This window comes from Quercus suber, unplaced genomic scaffold (assembly GCF_002906115.3).
Source record: "Quercus suber isolate HL8 unplaced genomic scaffold, Cork oak 2.0 scaffold_415, whole genome shotgun sequence".
Lineage (NCBI taxonomy): Eukaryota > Viridiplantae > Streptophyta > Magnoliopsida > Fagales > Fagaceae > Quercus > Quercus suber.
In genome coordinates this window covers 256,463-282,980 of record NW_027069866.1, presented here as the reverse complement: position 1 = coordinate 282,980, position 26,518 = coordinate 256,463, and the positions used below count along the sequence as shown (strand labels likewise).

Sequence of the window (26,518 nt, the reverse complement as noted above, 5' to 3'; positions counted from 1 at the left end):
ATTGTTTTACCAAAGGGGTCAATACATTTTAGCATTTCATGGATAACTTAGAAGGAATAGGGGAGAGAGGTGGAAATGAAGTAAGAGAGAAATTATATGAAAATTAAGATGGAAGAGAAGAAGGGTGGAAGTAGATGAAAGGTTGAACAAGGTGAAAACTGTAGAATTAGAGATATAAAGAAAAAAAAATAAAAAAATAAAATCTAAAGAAATCAAATGAAAAATTGGAAAAAAAATTATTATAGGGATGAAAGATTGAACTTAAAAGACAATGGTTGAAGAAGATGAAAAGTTGAACAATAAGAATGCAAAAAAAAAAAAAAAAAAAAAAAAAAAAAAAAAAAAAAAAATAAAAAAAAAATCAAAAATGTAGTGCAAAAGAACAAATAAAAAATAAGACAAAACTTCTTAATATTATGTAGATATGTGTAAAGACTTATTAATTTATTTTCAACTTCATTATTAATATATATAGTATAGATATATGTAACATTAATTTTGGTTATTATTCCAATAGCATGAATTATATCAATAACCTATTTTATAATGAAAGTATCCAGTAAATGATAACTTTATAATTTATTTTATTTTTTTGTTAAAAATATTTTTAATTCATATAGAATAATTGTAATAATTATTTGTAACGTTACTAAATTCCTATGATGGTAAAGTATAATATTTATTTGTAAGGATAAAAACTTAATGAGATGATGTAGTTTAAATATGTTGGTGGATAAAATATACTGTTTGGTTGATTGAATGATCATATATTTATATAAATATATAAATTAAGTATATAATTGTTTACAAAATTATGGACAATAAATATTTATAAAAATTCAAATGAATTGTTTAAATCAATAACAAAAAAAAATTGAACTAATCCAAGATGAATGATGAGGTGAAAATAAATAATTTATTTTATATTGTTTTTGTTAAAAATGAATAAAAATTTAAAGTTCTATTTTTTAAAGTAGAGAATATGAAAAGATTAAATATATGTAAGTAAAACCGCTCAAGATTGAAAGCTAAAGTTAATAATCTATTTATATTTTTGTAAGAAAATAGGACTAAAACATAAATAGAAAAAATTAATAATTATGTGGCCATGTGTGGTGATAAATTTGCAACAGGAGCTTTGCAGTAATAAAATTGCTATTGTTTCAGTTTTTTAATTATATAAATATAAATATAAATATGATTATATAATATGTTACTCATTGAGTTTCGTTACAAACCGCTAATGTCACTTCTGCTTTACATAAATATATTTATAAATTTAGGAGATCAATACATCTTTATGTTTCACATACAATTATGAGCCCCAAAAAAAAAATCATTAATAATAAATAGAAAAAAAGAGAGTTGAAAACCGGACCAGACCGTNGAATATGAATTTTAAACAGTTAAAAATCTTGGACAGCTTGTTAGTTCATGAATTGTGTTTCCTTATAGTTGTTACTTGTGCCTCTTATAACTATTATGATTCACAGATGGATACCAAAAATATACTCTTCATTTGTGGTGGAGCATTCGTTGATTTAGAGAAGACGATTTCAGAGAGGTAATACCCTTTTCTTATGCTGGATGTTAAACAGAAATGTTAACTATTGTTGGCTTCTCCCTAATTGTGAGTTCTAATTATTTACATTCTTTTTCCAGATGACAAGATTCTTCCATTGGCTTTGGAGCTGCAGTTCGTGCAAACATGAGGACTGGTGGATCAACCAATGCTGTAGTGACATCCTCATTGTTAGAATCTGTGAGAATCCACCCAATATGTTTACAGAATTTTTGGATATTCATATTGATTGCATTCTGCGTATATATTTTATGTGCAATGCATATTTTGATTCCCTTCATTATCTAGCCTTATGGGTTTTTAATGAACTTGTAGGTAGAAAGTAGTGATCTTATTACATATGGCCTCATACCTGAATTCGTTGGAAGATTTCCAATTTTAGTGAGTTTGGTTTCTACCAGGTTGTAATTCTAGAAATTAGAAGTCTGGAATATGTTGGTTTGTCCCTTTTGACAAGGAAGTAGTAACTTGTTTATGGTTTATTTATGCAAGATGGGTCCTCACCGAACTGAAAAATTCTCTTGCTAAACAGTACAAGAAGATGTTCAGCATGAACAATGTAAGCTTTTGAACCATTTCTTCTGTGGTCAGTGCTTTTTATTCTTTCTTCTACCTGGTTTATGGTCTCAAGCATCTGATGCAGAAATGGTAACCCTCTATGCGGTACAATTGGTACTGCTTCTGTAAAATTTCAGGTAAACTTACATTTTACTCAGAATGCTTTGAGATTGATTGCAAAGAAAGCAATGGCAAAGAACACTGCTGCCCGAGTTTTAAGAGCCATATTAGAGAATATTCTTACAGAAGCAATGTTTGAGGTATACTAGGGTCCTAGTATCTACCCTAGCCCTTATAATTTGTATGCAACTAGTGACAATCTTGTAATGGCACTGAGTTGGGGAGCTAACGGCAACCAATTCAATGAAATTAGTCACTTACCTGTCTAGGGGGAAAAGGCCTTTGTACTCTGATTGATTTGTTCTGTTACTCCATATGACCTTAAATAAATGTTAGCTTTAAGCTTGAAGGTCTATTATGGCAATTTATAACTCCCTGATGGATTTTTTTTTTTTTCATTTCATGTATAGATTCCAGACATCAGGTTGGAAAATGATACTATAAATGCAGTTTTGGTTGATGAAGAGGCTGTTGGGTCTATGGCTGCTCCTGGATGTGGAGCAAAAATACTTCATGATGATGGTGCATTCAATCAATTGCTCCCTGACAAAAAATTCAGGGATCCCATGGTATGTTTTACTATCGTGTCCGTCCCATTACCCAAGTTACCCTCCTTTGAAAAAAGAAAAGAAAAGAGATTACTCGCAACTTTTTTACTGTTACTGTTTTTCATTGCTGCAAAGTAAAATGATAAAAATAATGGGACTAATATAATACTGACATAATCTAGAGTTCTAAAGTTTGAGTGGCTTGAAAGCTGAGTGGACTGTCAGCGATTTCGTCTAGATCAGAGCTTATTAATTATTATCATTTTGATGACTAATAGCATTTTAAGGGACACAATAATATACAAGAGTTGAATTTGGAATAAAAGATTATTTCTGGAAGAAAATTAAAATTAAAATATGCTGCTAATGAGTTCTAGCTCAAATGGCACATTCTTTCCTTGAAAAACATGGTCGGAGTTGAGGTTGTAGCTCAAAACCAACTGTATACGTGCGTGACTGATCTGAAGGAGAAAATGTATGACCTAAAAATGCAGTTGAGAGCATTACCAAATATGAGACTTGTTGATGCATTACCACATATGTTGTCTCGTGAACAACCTCCTCATGGACTTTATGATAACACGCCTCTTTAATGTATAGTATAACTAGTGTTAAAATCTAATGACTTAATTTTTAGAAAGGGTGTGGCTTTCATGCGGTGCTCTTTTGAACCATTGAGGGCTTTATGACCCATAGAGTCTAGAGAAGCACATCCCTTTGATCCTCTTAACTAACATAATTAACTTTGGTTTGCAGGGAGGTGGGGTGTCTGATAGTGAGTTTTTGGAAGGTGAATTGCATGTTCAGTCAAGAGCCATTCGATTATAAATTTTATGTAATTTAAAATATGTGTAAAGAACATGTGTATGCACAAGAATCAAAGAAAATAAATTCATATTTCAAGTTCTCTTTTTCCTGGGTCTTCTAACAATCTAATGAAGCTTGTCGAGAACTAGATTCACCTCAATTGCTTCTCGTGCCTTTCTTTCATAGCTGGCTGTTTGTTTTTCTTCATTCTGAGTCAAGGGGATTGGTTATTTGTGGTGCATTCTATTTGACTGTTTTACATGGATGGATCTTTAATAGGTAAAATATGACTCACCAACAGTGTGTCCCAATGATTTTTCTTTTTTCTTTACTTTTTAATTTATTTTTTGGGTGACAATTGTGTGCCCTAGGGAATTTTGTTAAAGTTGGAGGTGGTATATTGTTGTGTTACAGATATATGTAACATCACTCTCATATGCATTTGGAACCATAGCATGTGGGTGTCTGTAGTCCAGTGTCAAGTTTTACTTACCCAATGATTTGGATAGCAAAAGGATGCTATGGTTCTCCATAGTTGAAAATATATGCTTGATTTGTCTCCATAGGGATTACAAAATGATTTGGATAACAAAAGGATGATGGATTGAGAAAAGAATGTCATCATATAAGATGGGTTGCAAGCGCAACTTATTTTGTAATCAGTGGCCCAACCAAATAAGATTTACAACCCAAAACTACAATGAACAGACTAGGCTAAAGTCTAAAAAAAGAGTTCGACATCCCTTATTGACAACATTAAAGCCTATTCAATGGCAAGTCCTTGATGCCCTTACAAAACTCAACCCAAGATTTAACAACAACATTATGTACCGTAACACATGTTTGAATCCAAATATGATAAATTATTGTAGCTAAAGCAACTTTCCACATTAACCCTCAAAGGCTGAAACTGTTATCCTTTAGATTCCTTATGCCCCACTAAAGAATGGTCAGCAGGCAAAATTATCCACAAAGTGCAAATTTTGAATTGCACAAGATCCTTTTAGCAAAAGAACGCTCAAACAATATGTTGTCTCTATTGTCCATATAGTTTCTACAAAAGACTCCCTAGTAGTTAGCCTATCCCTAGTAGTTAGCCTATTTAGACAGCTTTCAATCTAAGGAGGCAATTCTCTACCTCTACTTGGAATGGTTCTCTGAACCTGCACCAAGTCTCCGGTCTAGTTGGGTTCCACTTTCCACCTCCATCGGTCATCCTTAATAACACTGGAAATCTTTGCATCAAAAGGAGCTGGCAACATCTTAGATTAATCTGTGACCAAATTTAAGAATGGGAAAGATTTAGATAATTTCTTCTTTACATGACCCAAAGCATATATTCAACGATGATTTCTTCTTTACTTATCTAAGAAATTTTGGATATTAAGTACAGGAGAGGCCAAGGAAGTGTAACCCAAATTCGCAACTCGTGAAGCACCGCCTGGACTCATGGAGACAACTCACTCTACCCCTCTCTCTCCACCGCACAACGCCTTGTCTCCTCCATCCAAACAATGATGATTGTTCACCGCAGGGGAAGAACATGATCCCCAATTTGGTCTAGGACTCACCCGATTCTGTCATCAACATGTTCAGTAATGATATTCTCCTCTCTCATTGAATTGGATTACTTTGATTCTTAAGATCTTAGTTCAATCTGTGAACCAAACAAACTAAAAAATATTTTCATGTTGTAGAGCCCGTTCTATATGCAGTTGGTTGTACTCTGATGAATTATGTGAAAAAGAAACAAATTTCTTAGATAAAATTGAAATTGATAAATTAATCCAAAAAAGAAAATTCATTGCTTTACAAAAGTTCTTGATATCATAAGGTGGAGCGCAGGATTTCAAAAGAAAGATAAGGGATAAAAGAGAAAAATGAGGAACAGAGAGAAGAGACAAAGTATTGTTGGCTTTACTGGTTTTCTAGCATGAAAAAAGAAAAAGAACATAAAGAGATGTTTTAAACGCTGTTTGCTGAGATGGTTAGGTAAACGAGTGGCTGAAATATAAGAGGGGTATCTAGGAAACAATATCTAAGTATTTTCCTTAGAAAATGGAGGCACATCTGGATGCAATGAATCATGCCATAAAAGCAAAGAGTTTCCTTGACATCTCTCAGCTTTAAGATTTTCCTACAAGTCCAAGAAGAATTGCAAGGAACCTTTACTACCGACTCCTATTCTTCAATAGATAAACATGCACCCATGCTACTCAAATGGAACTAGGCATAGCAAAAGTTTCCATATATGCTTCATGAATGTAGCTTTATTTCAGTCTCCACTCCTTTATTTTAATAACTTGATTGGGAAGGATGAACTACACCGGTAAATTTGAATGCTAAAGATGATTGATTTAGTAGTGTCAGCTGGTCATCTAAATTGATTATTGTCCCAAACATTCAAAAAATAAAATGGTCATTTAACTAATTCCTAGCTGGTTGTTCCTCCCCCAAAAAAGAAAAAAAAAAAAAAAAAAAAAAAAACACACACACACACACACACACACACAACTAAGTAAGGACGAGGTCTGCGGCGTGGATCGGAGGGCGGGGTCTGTGGCGTGGATCAACGGCAAGGTCTGCGGTGTAAGCCGGCGGCGGGGTCTGCAGTGTAAGCCGGCGGCGGGTCTGCGGTGTGAGCCGGTGGCGTGGGGGTGGGGGTGGGCCGGCAGCTGTGAGAGGAAGTTGAGAGAGAGCTGAGAGAGTTGAGAGAGAGAAAGGTGAGAGTTGAGAGATGATCAGAGTTGAGAGAGAGGTAATATTTTAATGGGGGCAGGGAATAAAAAATTATTATTATTTTTAGCTCTCATGAACAGTGCACATCTATTTATAGATGTGTACTGTAGAAATGGAGCTAAAAAAAATAGATTTAGCTCCACTGTTGCAGCTTGGTTTTAGTGTTTGAGGAGCTAAAATATTGCTATATAGCAATATAGCACCACTGCTGTGAGTGCTCTAAGCCCACCGTGTTAGGTTAAATCTATAGTGCCTGAACATGTTTCACAAGGATGCTAAATTATTGACATTACATATGATTCACAATTGAACTCTGCTATAATGACTTAAAAATAACTGGGGCCAGTTTTATAATCTTTAATAAGAAAGTCGAAAACCTTAGCCTCTATCATAGCATGAGGAAACCTACCTTTCAGATTGGTGAAGAAACATTAGACATACATCTTTTCAAATATAAATATATATATATATATATAGGTTATCTTTTAGGTTCAAGCTTTAAAGAAAGGTCTAAACCGAAGTTCCTATTTGCATATGAACAATTTTGGGAGTTCATTGGCTGCCGATATCACCATCTTTTGTTTGGAAAGACATGCAATACGTTTGATAAATCCTAAAGTTCAATTACTTCAAGAAAATTGAAAATATCAATATGACCAAGCCCTTCAACTGCCCAATAAATTTCAGTATGTCTATTTGATAGCATGGCATGATAAAGATAATATGGTCATTTTAACAATGCCTTCATATTGAAGCCGATTTCTCTTATGATGCTAATTAAATAATATTAAGAATTGAATAGATAAAGTTCTTTTTCTGATTCTTTACTGTTAGCAACAACATCACCAAGCTGCATTTCTGTTCTAAGTTTTCTTGACGAAGTACTACAGGAATCGGAGGTTGGATGACTCGGTGTTCGCACTTGATTTTGTGGAGATATATGTTATTAATTCCAAAAAAAAATCAATTACCAGAGCTAAATTTTTTGTGAGGAAATTTGTTTGTGAATATTAGTTTTAAAACTGCAATAACTATTTTTCTTATGCTTCTTGTGGATGGGGATGTGGAATGGCTATTTGCCTTCTTTACCTATGGAGTTTTGATTTTTTTTTTTTTTTTTTGCCTTTCCTTTTGTTTTGGCTGCCTTTAAATTTTGATCAATCACTTTGCTTAAGTAGTTTAGTTGGAGGACCATGTTTCCAAAATGAAAAATGGTGATGCTTTAGGTTATTAGTTAAAATTTTTAGCTTCTTATGTGAAGCTAAAAGGATCCCTAAAAGGAAGTGAAGATTTCTTATGATGGAGATTTATGTAATAGCCATCAATCAATGCTATTTATGTGATTTACTTTCTATTTAGTAATTGAGTGAGAATAGGGATATTTGAGGTTAGAATCCTAATGTGCAACATTCATTCAGAAGCAAATTACAATATTAAGTTTTCATGTTAAACTATAATGAAATGATGATTGTAGTAAATAAACAAAGATTAAATACTAATTCATACTCAATATCTTTCCTGTGTATCACATGTGTTAACGACTAGTCTATATATATATATATATATATAAAACCGAAACCTTTAGAGCTCCTACAATTTTCCAAATCGCCATTATTTTATTTTTCTTTTTATTTTAGGTTTTATATCCTATATATTTATTATTTCTCTTCAACGTGTAATTATTCTATCAAGTGTTACAATAGTTTAGTTTAAGTAAAACTCTATTAGATATATGTTTCAAGAGCTTGAAAATTCTCAAATATTTATATTATATTATATTATATATAATAAAAGTTGGGTTTAGACATTGTGATTGTGCCACATGGCTTCACCAAATTGCAGAAATTTTAATAAATTTTTAGATTTTAAGAACAGATATATACATATTTTTTGGATAAATATAACAAATCAAGTAATGAAAGAAAGTAGTATTTGTGCCCCCCCCCCCCCCCCCCCCAAAAAAAAAAAAAAAAGGATCCCTAAAAGGAAGTGAAGATTTCTTATGATGGAGATTTATGTAATAGCCATCAATCAATGCTTTCTATTTAGTAATTGAATGTTCCATATTGAGAATAGGGATATTTGAGGTTAGAATCCTAATGTGCAACATTCATTCAGAAGCAAATTACAATATTAAGTTTTCATGTTAAACTATAATGAAATGATGATTGTAGTAAATAAACAAAGATTAAATACTAATTCATACTCAACATCTTTCCTGTGTATCACGTGTTAACGACTAGTCTATATATATATATATATATATAACCGAAGCCTTTAGAACTCCTACAATTTTCTAAATCACCACTATTTTATTTTTCTTTTTATTTTAGGTTTTATATCCTATATATTTATTATTTCTCTTAAACATGTAATTATTTTATCAAGTGTTACAATAGTTTAGTTTAAGTAAAACTCTATTAGATATATGTTTCAAGAGCTTGAAAATTCTTGAATATTTATATTATATTATATTATATCATATCATATTATATATAATAAAAGTTGGGTTTAGACATTGTGATTGCGCCACGTGGCTTCACCAAATTGCAGAAATTTTAATAAATTTTTAGATTTTAAGAACAGATATATACATATTTTTTGGATAAATATAACAAATCAAGTAATGAAAGAAAGTAGTATTTGATTTACAAATATAACAGTTGTGTCTATCTAAAATGTTATCAACAAAGCGTAAAATCAATAAAATAGAATTTAAATAAAAAAGAGAGATAAAAAAACGTAAAAGAAAAAAAAAAAAAAGGATCTTTTGTCTACTTAAGCAATCCAAGTCTTACTTGGATGCTTATCAAAAGAGTCCTACTTGGATTCAGTAATTATGCTCCATGGCACAAACTAGCCTTTGCTCTATATATACACATACATGTTTTGTGCCTTAACATTGGTTTTGTAATAGAGTTCAAGCTAAGGCAACTTACTTCAGGAAAATTAAGATTTGTTGTAAAAATATTATAAAAATGTTGTAGATATGTCACTTCTCATTTTAATATTTAGCCTCACACTCACACACATTCACCAAAATTTTACTCCCATTTAAAAAAAAAACACACAATTTCAGTGGGTAACTTTTTTTTTTGAGAGTTTCAATCTATGACGTTCGCTTTTAATAATTACACTTTATTATCAAATTAAGATACCAATCAATTTTTAGTATAGACAAAGATTGAACCTAGATCTCTTGTACAATAGACTTTACCAGTTGAGCAGTGGGTAACTTCTTTAACTGTCTTTATATATTCAACTTCACTTCAATTTTGCCTCTGCGAGAAGAAACTCTATGAAGAGAGATAGGATATAGGATTGTCTCCACTAGCCTGCCGCTGTCACACAGCGGAACCGCTGCCGGTAAAATTGTCTTTTTTTGTTTTTCCCTTTCAGTCCACCGTCAAGCATAGAACCTCTACCCTCTACCCCTCTCTCAAACGCAGACCCAAGTTATTTCGCAGAAAGCTTGCAAGGACATGCAAGTCCACCATGGGTACCAACGTTTTCAGTCTCCATCCCGGCCTCCATATTAGACCATTCTCTCTCGGTTTTTATCAGGTTTTCCTTTATTGGCATCTTTTATTGGCTTTACTTTTGTATGCAAATTTTGTTAATCAAATGGTTTGATAAAAGCGTATGTCTTCATTGTGGGTTTGTGTAATTGTATCTGAAATTGTAATTTTAAGATGGATTTGCTTGATTTTGATTGCTTGAATTTATTTGTTAAAAAGAATTTTCCACAATGATACTTATTGGGGTTAGTTATATTACTTTTGTTTAAACTAAGTGATATATGAATTCTGTTAGAATTTTATAGTGAGGTTGTGTTTGAAATTTTAATTTTCAATTCGGCTTGCTTGATTTTGATTTCTCAAACTTCTTTCTTCTCTACATTCCCCTTCTTCCCCCACTCTCTGTACTTTATTTCCTGCAACAACAATTTTTACATACAAGTTTTACCCTATTTGCAAGCAAAGCCCCAAAGTAAGAAAAACATTAGTAAGGCACATAAAAAAGAAAGAGAGATAAGTCTGAGGGCTGCCAGCATTGTCCAGCCGGCAACCACCTTCAGGCGGCATCCCGCCACCCTAATACCACTACCACAATAGTAAAGGTATTTTCTTATAAACAAATATTTTGGCATTAAATATGATTTAGGTTTGGTTGTTATGGACTAAGTTTTGATTTAGGTATCTAGCCTAGATTTCGTTTTGATAAAGGTTTATGTGTTGTGGCCTATTAGAGAAGAGCCAGGTATGAGGAGACGTAAGGAATATAGATATTGTGGCTCATGTTGATCCTAGAAAGATATCTTTGGTTGATTCTATTTTAAACAAGCAAAGGTAATAATTCCTTAATGATTTTCCTCTGCATAATTTGCCACATTGATTGGTAATACTGAAATTTTTCTAAGAAAATTGATTTCCATCTAGACTAGAGGGTGGCAATCAATCATAGGGTTACAAAGTATTACACAAGTATCCAACTACAAGTTGTCTTTGTTAATCTTTGTTCACTATTGTGAACCCTTGTGAATTTTTCCTGCTATTCCTTTTTTAATAATATTTTCTTTCTTACCTATCAAAAAAAAAAAAAAAAGTGGTCTCTGTTAGCCCCAAACTGAAAACCTACTAAAGACCCATGATACACAGGAAAATCTGATGATTCAATTGCTTCCTTGTCTACCAGATTGCTTGCTATTAGGTACATTTCTTCTCCTCCTCCTCCTCTTTTCTCTGAATTTATTTAGTTTTGTTTTACCACTGATTTGAAGATTAGGTATTAAGTTTAAGGATCTCTTGCTTCTATTTTTTTCCTTTTTGATTGATTTCACATAGTCCCAAAAAACTTCCCACAGAATCCCCTAAGCAGAAGCCAAGGGCTGTCTTTTTCAAGTGGGTATGTATTTCTTATTCAAAATTCAATTGTGGGAATTATTGTTGGTTGAAGATTGGTCGTAAGCATTGGTTTCTAGGATCATTATGAGAAACCCAAATAGATTTTTTGTTGTGTTTTGTTGATTCTTTGTTTTGTTTGATTTTTGTTAAGGATTTGTTTTAGTTTCTCTATTAATGCTTTGGGATATCATATAAACTTCAATTTTTTTTTTTTCTTTTTTCTTTTTTTTTGGTTTATGAATATTGATATAGGAAAAAACTGCTAATTAATGAAGAAAAACAAGGCAAAGGTGATGTAATAAGAAAATGTGGGTGTGGTTGTAAGAAAATGTTTGCTTTACTCTCTGCCCTCTTCTACTAGACTCCAATGTCTAACCCAAGTATAGTTTTTTTGTTATCTTTTTTATTACCTGATTTGTTTTTAAAAAAATTTTCGGAAGAGGTTTAGGTGGTCTGATGTTGGTTCCTTAAATTTTACTTGATGTATCAATATGTTTTTGATTTGTGAATTCCATTATTCTAAATATGTCATACTGGAAATTATGGTTCCTTCTATCTTCAACACCTGTAGATTAACCAAGTTCTATTTCTTTTTTTTTTGATAAACACCAAGTTCTATTTCTTGGTTATACTAGGTGTTCGACAAAATTCCTCTAAGAGCAGCTGGTATTACTTGGCATTTTTGCATTTTACGTAAGTTTAAAGCCTGTACATGTGTTGGGATAATAGTATAGATGAACTGTCATAAACTATTTGAGGATTACCCACTAAATTCTGTATTTATGTTTAATATTTTAGACATTGTTACATTCTGCTTTATGCAGATTGGGGATGTGCTGACTTGGGTTTGAATACTGGAAATTTAATTGTTTGGACTATTTGATGTGCTTATTCCCACTCCTTTTGATTTATGTTAGGATTGTGCATTTTTGGTTTTATGCTATATTCTAATGTTGAAATTTTCTTAATAAATAGATATAAATCATGTCAGAAGTCAAAACTCATGTGCAAATTAGTCCTCAAGCCTTAGTTGGTTGCAGCTTAACTGTAATGAGGAGGTGGCAAGTCAGTTGGTTTACATGGTTTTTCTACAATTGATAGATCATGACCCAATTTGCAATAAGCATGCGACAGTGGGTTTAGGATTTCACTTGAGGCAGTTCAGTTTTATTAATATAGCACTTCATTGCAACATATTTGGTTTTAGAAAAATGCAAGGGTGTTTTGTGGCAAAGTATTATAAGAGGAGGCTATGCTGTATTTGTTCAATTGTAACGTGTTTAGTTTGTCATGGGCGTAATTTTTGGGTGGATTCATGTTATAGTCATTTTAATACTATTTTATCAAAAAGTTGTTCTCTTTCCAAGTTTTTGTTTTCTTTTCATATTAAGTCATGTTTTATAATGTTAGGTATAAAGAAAAAGGCAAGTTAAATTCTACTACAAGTCTCTAATATGCCAATTGACCTTCGCATTGCTACCTTTTTGTTGTTGCTCTTTGGAATCATCATTTAACTTTGCCTTGACGTAAAAAATTACATTACATCATACAAAAATACAATTCATCTATAAATTAGTCTGTGTAATACAAATTTTAGGTTATTTATGATGGATAAGATTTAACACTGTAGCGGTCATTGATCTAGGCATAGCATAGAGCCTTGAAGTTGAGTTTTAATTATATGTCTTCAATTAGGTTTTCTATCAATTTATGGATTTCAATTCCTAACCCTTTTTCCTCTTTTTTTTTTTTTTTTGGTTGAAGTCAAGGAAACACTCATAGAAAATCCAATTCTATGGTTTTGTAAGAAAATATTGTGGATATGGATGGGTTTTGTAGTGCAGATAGTATCGATTTAATAGGTTTTTTTGTTTGTTTGTGTGTTTTTGAAAGGCCTAAGAGTCAGCCTAGTGATTAATTTATTTGGCTGAAAAATTAGTTTATATTGATGTAGATTGTGGTTTCAGAATTTTCACTAATATATATGGCTGTTTGTTGCAGATAGTTTTGTTCATGGGGTTCAATAAAAATTTTAGGTTGATTTGATGCTAAATAGTTATTGGGTTTTGTTTTAGAAAATCTTTAGATTTTTTGTTGTTATTGTGATTGACTTCTTTTTTTTTTTGGTTAATGCTGATACTATCTTAATTTTATTGATGAAGTCTTGAAACACACATATTTTTACTCAGTGAGGTGTTATACTGATAGCATATATTATTGATAAAGCACTGGGCTTGTAGCACAATCTAGAGATAGTAATGGTCAATGGGTTAACACTCTGGGGTAACTGCCAAATCTCCCACTTGGACCTTTAAGGGAGCCTTTGAGTTGATTGCACTGAAACAGGCAGATGTTACTGTCATCGATAATGTTGATCTGGTATGCAACATGACTGACCTTTTTAAGTTTCCCTTTTTAAGTAATTTTGCTTCAATGGACATTGCTCATTTTGATTAGCATGTATTTAGCTACTTGAATTCTGTCAGATGCAAACTTACATTTAAAATGGTACGCTGTTGAAATAATTAAGATTGAAGTTTAATCTTGGGTTTGAGACACAGTCATATCTATGCAGATAATCTTTTACTCTAATTTTTGTAGTTTTGCATGTGTAAATTTTAGGTTATTTATGATGGATAGGATTTAAAAATGTAGTGGTCATTGATCTGAGTAGGAGGTTTAAAATTTTAGAACTTTTACCCTGATCTTTTCATAATTTTGCTTGGAGTCAAAGTGGCATGTAGTTACTTTTGAGAATATTATTTCCTTAGGAATTTCTAGATATTGATGTGAAAGCCATTTGAGTAGTTGTGTCCCTATTTAATGCTGCTTTTATTTGCTTATATCCTACTTTGAACACCATTTTTTTTAAATTATTAGTTTATTACATACTTTGTGTTGGTTTTAAAACTGACGCTTGACAGTTAGTTTTATGACATTAGTGTGTTACCTATGCTTTTGATGATAGATGTGTCTATTTCTACTAACAGTTTCTAATGGATAACAGAGTAAACTTGGATTAGCAACCTATATACTTCTCTTTATATTGTTGTGATTGGTGACATTAAGTAACAACCGTATCTTAACATCAATTATATACTATTTTGTTCTACCAAATAAAATTACTGATTTGAGTTGTCTTTCTTTGTCATAGGGGTTAGTTAATCTATTGATTGGCTTTCATTATGTCACTATTGAAACCAAACTAAAGGTCATATATTCTTTCTGTTATTCTTTTTTTTTTTAATTTAAAATTTTGTCCATCAAATATTGTTAAATATAGTATATATTTTCTTTAACAAATATGATCTAGGTTTGGGTATTTTCTTGGGATAGATTATGATTTAGGCATTTGGATTAGATAAAGGTATAAAGGTTAGATTTGGTTATGTTTTAGATATTTATTTGAGTTAGATTTCGTTTGGTTCACTGAACCATAAGACTTGCTTCAAAATTGTACATACCGTGTGTAATGCAATTGAGAAGGATACATATTAAGTCAACTTTACATACATACTAAACAAATAGTAGTTATGGAAATAAAAATTACCTTTATGAACTGTAAGTGCAATAGAGATATTTACCATTGCAATAAACATCACCATTATTTGTGTTGCCTTTGATTCCATCTGGAACTCACTGATTTTTGTAGATAAGCTTTGGCTTTGTTGAAAATTTTTTCAACTAATAAAATGGTCCAACCTGATATGATCTTTTGTACTAATTTCTTAAATAAGTGATTGTGTCTAATGTTTCATCAAATTATTTGACCCATGGAAGATTGAGGCTATATCAGATCTCTATGTTGGTGTTTCAGCTCTGCATGAAGTTGCAAGCAAGTTCATTTTATAGATTTCATATCACATGCCAAGGCTTTGCATCTTCAAGGGATTTTTTTTCCCGTTGGATCGAAATGCAAAAAATGTATTATTGCATAGTTATATTTCTTTTCCTTTTTTTTTTTTTTTTTTTTGGATAAGTAAAAAAGATGTATATTAAAAAAAAACTTCCTCATGTAGAATATCATAAGGTAGAGATAAAAATTACAGAAAAAGAAGATAAAAAACAGAAAGAAAAGATACTAATTACAAAGAAGGGAGCTAAGAAACATAGGGAGAGAATCACTAGAGGTGAGTCTCCAAGCCCTAGACCAATCAAAAAGTGAGCCACTGAAAGAAGCCAATAATTGGTCATTGAAACTTTTCATGTCTTCAAACGTCCTCCAATTTCGCTCCCTCCACAAACACCACATTAAGCATAGTAGAGCTAAATTCCAAATGCTAGGTGAATGCTTTCCTAGCCAATTCCACTAACCAAAGAGAGTATCCGCAACTGATCTTGGCAAAACCAAGAAATCCCAAAAGATCTAAACACCAAACTCCACAACCGGTAAGCCTTACCACAATGCAGTAGCAAATGATCTACCGTCTTCCTGTTACAATGACACATAATGCACTAGTCAACAAAGTCCATCCCTCTACCCCTCAAATTGTCACCTGTAAGGATTTTATCCCATATAGCAGTCCACACAAAGAAAGAAACATACTGAGGGCCCTAAACTTCCAAACACCTTTCCAAAGAAAAATAATGAGCAAGGGTCCTCTTAAGTTATTATAAAATGATCGGATATCAAAATCCCCATTTTTCGTCAATTTCCTTCGCATACAATTTCCATTCTTAGTTGGAGGTAAATTAGAGCCCAAAGTACAGAGAAATTCATCCACACCACTCATTTCCCAATCATTTGGTTTCTGAATGAAATGAACGTCCCAGCTTCTCCGTTCCTCTATCTCCAACTCTTCAAGAGAAGAGGCCACTGATGCCCCTTTATTGGAGGCAATCCCATACACAACCAGAAAGGTCAATTGAAGTAGAGAATCTTCACACCATTGATGTGTCCAAAGCTTCACTCTATCCCTCACCCCTACCTCAAACCGAATATTTTTACTAAAAACTTCCCAGCCAATTTGGATGCTTCTCCACAAACCACACCCATATACCCCTCTATATAGCTTGGAAGTACACCCCCCACCCCCCCCCCCTCCCAAAACACCAAATCTTCCCCAAACTTTAGAACTACAACCCTTCTCCAAAGCCTTGTCTCCTTAACCCCAAACCGCCATAACTATTTCCCCAGTATGGCTTTTTTAAAAGTAGTTAATTTCCTTACTCCTAACTTACCATTTTCCAAAGGTGCACACACCTTATCCCATCCCACCAGATGTGTCTTGGAGTCCCCCCACAAAAAATCCCTTTGCAACCTCTCAATTTTATTGACGACATGCGTAGGGATAGTAAAAAGAGATAAAAAGTAAGTCAGAAGACTAGATAATGTACTTTTAAGCAATGTCAGTCTTCCACTTTTTGACAAATACATCTTCCAATCAGTTAACTTACGCTTAATTTTCTCCAATATAGGATTCCAAATAGTAGGGGACTTGTGGGACGCCCCCAGTGGCATACCAAGATAGGTCATAGGCAAAGATCCAATCCGGCAACCCAAGATCTTTGCCAAGACATGAATATTAGGAACCTCCCAAATTGAAACCATCTCACTATTCAAAGCATTAACCTTTAATCCTGTCACAGCCTGGAAACAAAGAAGGAGCATCCGAACATGTAGAATCTACTCCTTATCTGCATCACAAAATAGAATCATATCATCTGCAAACAAAAGATGTGAGACACATACCTCTTCACCCCTTCTACCATCAGCCTTGAAACCTTGAAGTAAACCAGCACCTTCAACTCTTTTCATCATCTTACTGAAAACCTCCATCATAACTAGAAACAACATAGGAGATAGCGGGTCCCCTTTTCTCAATCTCCTTGAACTCCCAAAAAAGTCAACTGGAGACCCATTAACCAAAACATAGAACTGGACTGTAGATATACACGTACGGATCCACCTACACCACCTCAACCCAAATCCCATTCTCTTCAACAAATCTAGAAGAGTCTCCCAATTTACATGATCAAAGGCTTTCTCAATCTTCGGTTTACAAATAACCCCCCAAATCTTACTCTTCACCCTACTATCAACACACTCATTAACAATAAGAACTGAATCAAGTATCTATCTGCCACCCATAAAGTTTTTCTGAGACTTAGATATTAGCTGACCCAAAACCTCTTTCAAGTGGTTTGCCAAAACCTTAGCCAAGATCTTGTATACACTCCCTGCCAAGCTAATAGGTCTAAAATCTCGGATATTGGAGACACCATTCTCTTAGGAATTAGGGCTATTAAAGTTGCATTAAGAGATTTTGCAAATTTACTGTGTTGATAAAACTCTTCAAACATAGCTAAAACCTTTTTTTCCACAACTCCCTAACAATGGTGATAGAAGGCCATAGAAAAACCATCAGGACTTGGAGTTTTATTTCCTTCCAATTCTTTAACACGAAGAATCTCCTCCTTTTCAAACCTTCGTTGAAGCCAGTCCCTCTCCAACCCTTTAATCTGATCAAACTCCAAACCTTCCACAAAAGGCCTCCACTTCTCTATTTCCTTAAAATTGTTGCTGCTTTCTAGGCAAAGATTTTTGTATGGTTTTGATTCAAGAAGTGGTACAAATTCAAAATATTGTTATCTTCTTTCAGTAGTTTGTGTACAGTTATATTTTTACTTAATTTTATTCATTTTCAAATAAATGTACTTTCAAATAAAATAATCATAATTAATTTTTATTTACTAATCTCGTGCATAGCACGGGTTAGCGACTAGTATATATATATAATCGAAGCCTCTGGAGCTCTTACAGTTTTCCACATCACCACTATTTTATTTTTCTTTTTATTTTAGATTCTTTTTATTTTAGGTTTTATATCTTATATATTTATTATTTCTCTTCAATGTGTAATTATCTTATCAAATGTTACAATAGTTTAGTTTAAGTAAAACTTTATTAGATATATGTTTCAAGAACTTGAAAATTCTACTTCAGCAAAAATTCTATAACAAAAATTTCAACAAATATAAACCCCTGCCATGGTCGAAACCTTTCATAATCACTCAAATTTTCACAAAGAAAACACACACAGCAAATTGAAGATTTTGCAAAGAGGGTACGAGACTTCATGAGACCACTTTGTAACATTGTATCCATGGAGTTGCTCAGAGTAAATGCAGAGTTAAGGACATGTTGCCATCTTTCATGCTCTAACTCTCTATGATTACTACATAATATTGTTATTGTTGTGACTTGTGAGTGAGTTTATTAGTATGAAAGATCTACATGTAAAAATTTTAATTGTAAAAATTTGTTTTTATGATTAAAACATTAGATTTAATTGTAATTTTGATTTAATAATTAATAGTTTCATCAATCAAATTTTCTCTAACGTTGGTGTAATTTGTATTACTATGTATGTTATATATAAAACCCTCATATGATCTCAGAAAAATTACTCTAAAAAAAAAAATCATCAATAACAAGAAGAAGTGCTTATTCCTAACCATCAAAACCATAAATTTCTTGTCATCAATAATCAATTTTATATTAATGTTGTGATATAGTCCATAGGTATTTAAAAAAAAAGTAGTCCATATGGGAATGGTTTAGATGTTTTTTACTTGATTTTGGAATCTCAGATTGATTAGTTGAATAATATGAAGTGAGGAGGTGTATTATTCATATTAAAAATGGCAATTCACATCAATAAGAAACTAAATAAGGGTGTGTAATTACCTCTATACATATGGTGGTAGTGTAGTGTTGGTGCAAGTGAGAGTTAGAAGACAAAGTTTTGTGTTTTTTATTTTTATTTTTTATTTAATATATGCATCCTACTTTGTTGATACCTATACAATACCTATGGGAAACTATTCAAATTCTACTACAATTTATTTGTTCGTATCCTATCAAGTTCTTCTTCATTTTTTTTTTTTTTTTGGTGGATAAATAATAAAACAAAAGCAGCCATCGCCCATCATTACGGTCTTTTTTAAAATTTAAAATATGCATCTTACTTGGTTGATACCTATACAATACCTATGGGAAATTACTTTAAATTATAAAATAATTTTTCTATTAACATTTAATTAATAGTTTTTTCATAAAGGACTCTCTATTTGTTTTTATTTATTTATTTATTTTTATTTTTTAAATATATGTGATTTTGAATTTAATTATCTCGTGCATCGAACGGGTTAGTGACTAGTTGTATATGAAAACATGAGGGAGATTAGCCCTTATTGGCTTGGAGAAAGAGAAAAATTAAGAAGAGTAAAAATAAATAATAAAATAAAATAACTGAGAATGTAAGAATCAAAGAGAAAATTTTGAGAGTATGAACGAAAATAAGTGAGAATGGTGAGAATCAATCTAACGTGTTAAATTAGTAAGTCAGGTTTGGATTGACCTATTTTGTCACTCATACTTATTTTCATTTTCCAGGTTTGGATTTGAATCTAAGGTTGCGTTTGGATAGCTTATTTCTTGCCAACTTATTTTACTATTCAGCTTATTTTTCTATTATTTATGAGTCTCATTGCACTTTTTAGTACTATTTATGGGTCTTACTGTACTATTTCAGCTAACTTTTACCTTTATCTATAGTACTTTCAGCAAAAATTTTCAGTTTCAGCAAAATAAGCCGATCCCAAATAGACCTTAATTTTGTCCTCTTTATTTAAACCACCACTATTCATCCCACTCTTCCCATTTCAACTTCTTTTATATATATATATATATATAATGATTTTATTTTTGGAGAAACTATATAATGGATTTTTAATCTACTGTACTTGTTACATATTAATAAAAAGCATCATCCTATCGTTTTTTCCTATGTGATTTAACATACTAAACTAGAGTAGAACATTTGGTTAATTTTGTGTCATTGCACTATTGTTATGATCCTAGTATTTTACATGGATTAAATATAAATTTAACTATGTTTATAAGTTCTTGGACACCCTACCCTTGTAAGCCAATTGCCAAAGGTGGGTACTACCCACAAGTTTGTAATAATTATCTACTACCATTATAGGGTAAATTAATGCCTCCAATATATATAGTCAATCATACATCTTTCAGCTTTACTCTAATCACAAATAAGGAAAAAATGTAGACAAATTTCTTAATTTCCCATTATCAATCTGCTCCAATGTCCTTCAAAAACTTCAATTTGATATTTTTGAGTGTTGTTACAACAACTCTCATGTTTAACCTTTCTTCAGGTGCCACTGTTGAGCAATCCATAGCCAATTTCATAATGGATAACATACAATCCAACTTAGCATTAAAATTCTTTTTGCCTCTCTTTAGCAAATTAGCATCTATAACTTCAATTTCTGAATCAGGCAGTGCTTATTTTACCCAACCTTTTAGGCTCATTTCTCCAACGAACATTTCGTTTGTGGGATTCTTTCTTGTGAATGTTTCCATCAACAAAATGCCATAACTATACACGTCCCTGCATGTGGAAATGATCCCTTGTGATCCATACTCTATAAGTTTGATTGAAATTTATTGTTAGAAAGTATCCAATATTGTTACTTGATAGTAAAAAGAAAAATGCTCAATACTTTTTTGAGACAAATTTGAGTTTGTGTGTTTGTAAACATAAAATTGAATTGTAAACTAGAAACATTACCTGGTGCCATGTAACCAATAGTGGCCAATGTCATAGCTTGCGTCATAGAGTCTTTGTTGCATAAGAATTTTGAAATGCCAAAGTCACTCACATGTGCAACCATATCTTTGTCTATGAGAATATTGTTGGGCTTCAAATCACAATGAACAATAGGTACAGGACAACCATGATAGAGAAACTCCAATGATGTGGTGTTTAAATACTGAAAACTGTTATTTAAACAACAGTACCAAACAGGCCTCCGGTTTTTCTGGTTCCGTATAATTTGAGAAAGGTGTGTTGGTGTCAAATGTCTTGGCCATCTCACAATCATGGTGTTTTAACAACTGCTACTTCTACTCCACCGTACCTCCAAGGCTCCAACATCTGCTACATCATTGAAACAATTAGTCCTCAAATATAAGAAAATAAGTTTGCACTAAACAACATATTATTAATCTACGTGAACACATAATATATTAACAAGCCAAAACTCAAAAGCAAACCCTGGGCATGATTGCATTCTTTGTGCAAATAAATAATAAGAATTCCTTGCATGAGTTCACTTATTGAAATGCTATGTTAGGCCAACTCTTGCTTTGGCAAAATATCAAACCATTAACATGCAGAGCCTTTGTATCTTTATATATCGACTGAGTTGGAGCACACTTAAGCACATAAGCCTCTTGGAGACTAGGTGCGCTTAAGCGCACTTGACTCTGACATATTTGCAGGCATTCAGGTAACCTTAGTAGAGTCACCATGTTGTTTTTTTCTGTTATATGTTATACAAACTCACATGCCACTTCTTTTACTTCCACTGGCTTAGCTGTCAATGTTTTTAAACCAGACCAAACAACCAGTCTAAAAAGGTTATTCAAACAGGGACAACATCATAACGAAGTTAATTTTATTATAAACTAAAAATAAATAGAATAAATTTGTATATTACAGTACTAGCAATGATAACTGAAAAATATTTAAAGAAATGTAAATCATTTTTAAATAAACTTTCACAACTTTTTTAAGAAAGTCAACAACAAATCTTAAAGAAGCAAACAAATATTAGACAAGTGTAATTAAAATCCTTCAAGTACCAAAGCATAATTGTATAAATAGAGAAAAGTGAGAGATGACGTTAAAAGATATAATCTCAATGCTTTATGCCTAGTTGAATCAAAGTTTAAGACTGAGAAGGCTTTATGTACTAAAGATTGCATTGTACCTAATTGGGGATTCATTAGAAGTTATGATTGCCATGAGCTTGGCAGATCTGGTTTTTTTGGAATTGTGATGCTATTGAGGTAAAAGTTGTCCATAGCTCTGATACGGTAATTCATTATATCTTGTGAAATCACTATGGTTAATGGGGCAGTCTTTTTCTGCTTCTTTCATTTATGGTTACAATAATGGAGATACTAGAAGACAACTATGGGCTGATAGTATTCCTGAGGAAATCTTCTGGTATGAGCTGTGAAAGGCTCTCCATTATTGAAATGTCTTATGTCAAGTGGATAAGAAGCCTTGGGTGCTTGGTGGTTATTTTAAACTGTGTAAGGGGTGCGGAGGAGAGATTTAGGGTAAGAAATCATCTCTATTTGAGGATGAAATTTGTCAAGGATTTCAGGAGCTAGAAGTGTTAGATATCATCCATACATTGGTGCACTATACGCTTGGTCCAATAAGAGGAAGGATGATCAATTTCTAGACAGGATGTTAAAGAGGGCTTTCTTTAATTGTTATTGGTTTGACTGTCTTCCCCATACTGGGGTTGGATTCATTTTTCCAGGTGTTTCAGATTATGCTGCTAATATGTCTTTCCATAATGTCATCAGTTATGGCCTCAAGCCATTCAAGTTCTTCGATTTCTGGACATAACATCCTAAGTTTCTCGCACCAGAAAGCAAGCAGCAACTGAGGGAGTAGGGAACAGGGAGCATATGCTGATAACTAGTGCTGTTTGGAGCAAAGAAATTAATGGTGTTCCCATATTTAGATAGTGTAGGAAGATGAAGTCGATTAAGGTTGAGCTGAAGAAGTTGAGCCAGGAATTTTTGGTGGTCTTCCATTAAAAGTCCAAAAAGCTAGAGAGGATCTAGAGGATGTAAAAAGAAGACTTCTCCAAGGTCAGCAGTCACTATTACAGAAAGATAGGGAGAAGCTTCATTGTTTCATTGCTTTAAGTAAAGCTGGGCCCAAAATAGCTCACTTCCGTGAAATTCTGAATGTTAGAAATGCAAAAAATCAAATTAGTTGCTTATATGACAAAAAAAGAAGGAGAGTGGAGGATCCTCTTGGTCCAAGAGTTGGCTAATAGTTTCTTCCAGATACTGCTTGGGTGTCCTGCAAGGACAGATGAAAGCAAATCGGAGAGCCTTTCACAACTCATACCAGACAGTATTCCTGAGGATTAAAAACAAGTTCTTCAAAAGGATGTTATTGTTGATGAAATCAAGTGGTCTATATTTTCAATGAAACAGGACAAAGCCCTTGATCTAGATGGCTGTTCTGCTCATTTTTTCAAGCATGCGTGGGGAGGTCATTAGAGAGGATATGCTCGATGCTGTCAACTCCTTTTCCTCAGGTAAACTATTAGGTGAGGTTGATTCCACTCTATATCCATGGTTCCTAAGGTCCCAAATCCTTCAAGGATGGGGAAGTTTATGCCGATCCCTTGCTGCAACATTATCAAGTGTATAACAATATTAGCTAACACATTAAAATTGTGCTTATTACGTGTCATTAGTCCTGTTCAGACTGTCTTTATTCCAGGTCATAGCATGGCTGAGACATTTTCTTGCAGGCTCAGGAATTGGTGAATGGCTATCATAAAAAGGGACCAGGTAGATGTGATATTAAAGTACACCTAATGAAGGGTAATGACTTGGTGGACAGGAAAATTATTCTGAGGTGCTTGTTTGCCTGAGGTATTCCTGAAATATTTGTGCATTGAATTGAGGTTTGCATCACTTCACTTAAGTTCTCTGTTTTCTTTAATGGTAGTCTTGTGGGGTATTTGAAGGTACAAATACCTTGAAGGTACAAAATTCCTTCATGTCTTCAATCTGATATTGGCAAGAGTGAAGTCTTCTTTAGTGGGGAATTTGAAGGTACAAAGGACTAGATATTATCTTGCTTGCGGTTTATTGAAGCCCAACTGCATCTTAGATATTTAGGCTTGCATTTGATATATGGAAAACTGTCTAGTAGTGACTGCAAGCCTAGAATTTAAAAGATTTCAGCCAGAATAAATTCCTGGTGTGCCAGAAAACTTTCTTCTGCAGGGAGGTTACAACTCATACAATCTATGCTCTGTGGTATACAAGTTTAATGGACTAATATCTTCATTCTTCCAGTTAAAGTCTTCAAAGAGATCAAAAGGTGCTTCAACAGATTTTTATGGACAGGTGCTGGTTCTATGGTCCCTAACGTCAGAGTTGCATGAGATGTGGATTTCTCTCCTAGATCAGGAGGATTGGGGCTTAAAAAGTTCCAGGACTGGAATAGGGCTGATGTTACTTGGCATATATGGGATCTCTTTATGGTGGCAAGTTCCTTGTGGGTCGCATGGGTGCACACCTACCTCTTAAAAAGGCAAAAGCTTTTGGTATGTCCACATACCCAATAGTTGCGCATGGGGTTGGAGGAAGATACTAAAGCTTAGAGACATCGTTAAACCTTTGTTTAGCTGTTCTATTGGTAATGGAGTAAGAACAGTAATTTGGAATGGTAACTGGCATCCTAAAGGTGCTTCGCTTTCAGAGTTAAAGGGCTGCCGCAGGTACAGTATCTTGGAAAGAAAGTAGCCACAGATTGGTATATGAAGCAATGAGTAGTTATGGTGCTAAATTCTTGAGTATTCTTCAAGATGATAACTTGATCTATCCCCCAGCTAGATCAGATGAGGTGATAGTTTTCAAGCTGGTCTTTCACAAGTTAGAATAGCAGGTGTTGATTCTGTTCACTTGATTCTCTCTAAATCTAGTATGTTCTCATATTCTTTTGTTTGGAATAAAATTTGAGTTAAACATGAGATATTGAGATAAATTGATTTGGCAACCTCTTTGTATTCCTAAACACGCTTTTAAAAGTTGGCTAGTGCTTCTTAAACGGGGATATGAGGGTGATATCATGTTCTTGTTCTATAGAAACTTTATACAGTGTCGTGATCATTTGTTCTTCGAGTGTTCTTTTCACTCATAAAATACGGAGCAATCCTATGCGTTTTAGTCAGTTCACCAATTAGCATGTTCTGGGGATTAAGTTCTCAAGTGGGTATCTATCATATATGGATTCAGAGAATCGCAAGGATGTTCAATAGGAAGATTTTTTTGTTAGAGAGCATTGCTACTGTGTATTTTTTTGTTTTTTTTATAGAGCTTATATCATGATATAGTATCTCACCTAGTTCATTAAATATAAACAAACAAATGTTTTCCAAGTTTTACACTGTACCGACTTAATCTAAAACAAAATAAAACACAAAAACAAAAGCACTGCCCATTTCATAAAGCAGAACACTCTTAAACAAAATGACAGTTACTAAATCACAAATAAATTCAGCAAAGAAAGAACAAAATGAAACTGAGAAGGAGTGAAATGAGGCGAAGAGAGAAACATGGTTGTGAAGAATGGGTCACGCCATTATTAGAATTACTTAGCTTTTGATTGCAATTTTGAGAAGAAGTCAAATGATAGTGGCTACGGCTATGGAGAAAGACTACGGCACTGTCGGCAACAAAGAGAAAATTCACCTCCGTATCGGTGTGGTTCTTTCTTCTCCAAAAGCCCTTTCGTTTCACTCTTTCCCAAAAATATGCTATTGTTTTTAAATCTCATTTTATTTTGTTTTTTGTTTTCTTTTCCTAATTTTTTTTTGTTATAAGTTGTGTGTTGTGATGTGGCACTGCCATGTTTTTGAAATTTGTAGGATATGATTTTTTTTTTTTAATTTTTAAATTAATGAATTTTTTTTACTCATTAATTGTAAGAATGGGTCACGCCATTATTAGAATTACTGAGCTTTTGATTGCAATTTTGAGAAGAAGTCGAATGATAGTGGCTACGGCTATGGAGAAAGACTATGGCACTGTTGGTGACAAAGAGAAGATTCACCTCCGCACTGCTGTGGTTCTTTCTTCTCCAAAAACCCTTCTATTTCACTCTTCCCCAAAAATATGCTATTGTTTTTAAATCTCATTTTATTTTTCTTTTTGTTTTCTTTTCCCAAATTTTTTTTTGTTAGAAGTTGTGTGTTGTGACATGGCACTACCATGTAAGATATGTTTTGAAGATATGATTTTTTTTTTTTTTTTTTTTAAATTAATAAATTTTTTTACTCAATAATTGTAAGTGAAAACGTAAAGATATATATATATATATATTTTGATCTTCCTAAAATTTTATTTATTTGGCATAACTTTAATAAAAATCTTGTTCATGTTTTGATTAAAAAAAAAAAAAGCCAATATAGGAAACTAAACTTTTATGATTCTACTTTTGGCCCAATTCTTTTTTAAAATTTTGACAGTTACTATAATCAGAAGGAGAATTCAAATCTCAATTCTACTTGTAAAGGAGAACATATAATGTTACTAAATTATGAATCTTGAAAAAATTCATATATTCTACAAGAAGTCAAAAATGAAAAAAATAAAATAAAATAAAATTACTAAGACTCAA

At 32.8% G+C, this 26,518-nt stretch overlaps 2 protein-coding genes and 1 long non-coding RNA gene across 3 annotated transcripts; 2 read left to right on the top strand and 1 right to left on the bottom strand.

Annotated features, from left to right (window-relative positions):
* The first annotated feature begins 1,490 nt into the window (after positions 1-1,490).
* Positions 1,491-1,977, top strand: LOC136061158 (uncharacterized). The gene is made up of 3 exons (XR_010624179.1): positions 1,491-1,564; positions 1,663-1,762; positions 1,898-1,977. It is a non-coding gene; the product is annotated as an uncharacterized LOC136061158 (long non-coding RNA).
* Positions 1,978-1,989: 12 nt separating this feature from the next.
* On the top strand, positions 1,990-3,677 carry LOC136062446 (CLP protease regulatory subunit CLPX3, mitochondrial-like). Its single transcript, XM_065761483.1, has 4 exons — positions 1,990-2,141; positions 2,278-2,400; positions 2,671-2,829; positions 3,565-3,677. The coding sequence occupies exons 1-4, from the start codon at positions 2,124-2,126 to the stop codon at positions 3,634-3,636; spliced, it is 372 nt and encodes a 123-aa protein (XP_065617555.1). The 5' UTR covers positions 1,990-2,123; the 3' UTR covers positions 3,637-3,677.
* A 12,036-nt stretch (positions 3,678-15,713) lies between these two features.
* On the bottom strand, positions 15,714-17,193 carry LOC136062442 (uncharacterized). The gene is made up of 4 exons (XM_065761469.1): positions 16,951-17,193; positions 16,656-16,848; positions 15,925-16,182; positions 15,714-15,754 (listed from the first exon to the last, which is right to left on the bottom strand). Exons 1-4 carry the CDS (start codon positions 17,191-17,193, stop codon positions 15,714-15,716), a joined length of 735 nt encoding a protein of 244 aa, XP_065617541.1.
* Between the last annotated feature and the right edge of the window lie 9,325 nt (positions 17,194-26,518).

Excerpts from the sequence above, each read along its gene's own strand:
- LOC136062446 (XM_065761483.1), top strand. Across the intron at positions 2,401-2,670 it reads TTACAGAAGCAATGTTTGAG|ATTCCAGACATCAGGTTGGA; the intron begins GTATACTAGGGT and ends TTTCATGTATAG. Across the intron at positions 2,830-3,564 it reads AAAAATTCAGGGATCCCATG|GGAGGTGGGGTGTCTGATAG; the intron begins GTATGTTTTACT and ends TTTGGTTTGCAG.
- LOC136062442 (XM_065761469.1), bottom strand. The coding sequence starts at position 17,193 with ATGGGATTTGGGTTGAGGTGGTGTAGGTGGATCCGTACGTGTATATCT. Across the intron at positions 16,183-16,655 it reads TATATTGGAGAAAATTAAGC|GGGTGAGGGATAGAGTGAAG; the intron begins GTAAGTTAACTG and ends GGTTTGAGGTAG. Across the intron at positions 15,755-15,924 it reads TCCAACTAAGAATGGAAATT|GTGACAATTTGAGGGGTAGA; the intron begins GTATGCGAAGGA and ends AAATCCTTACAG.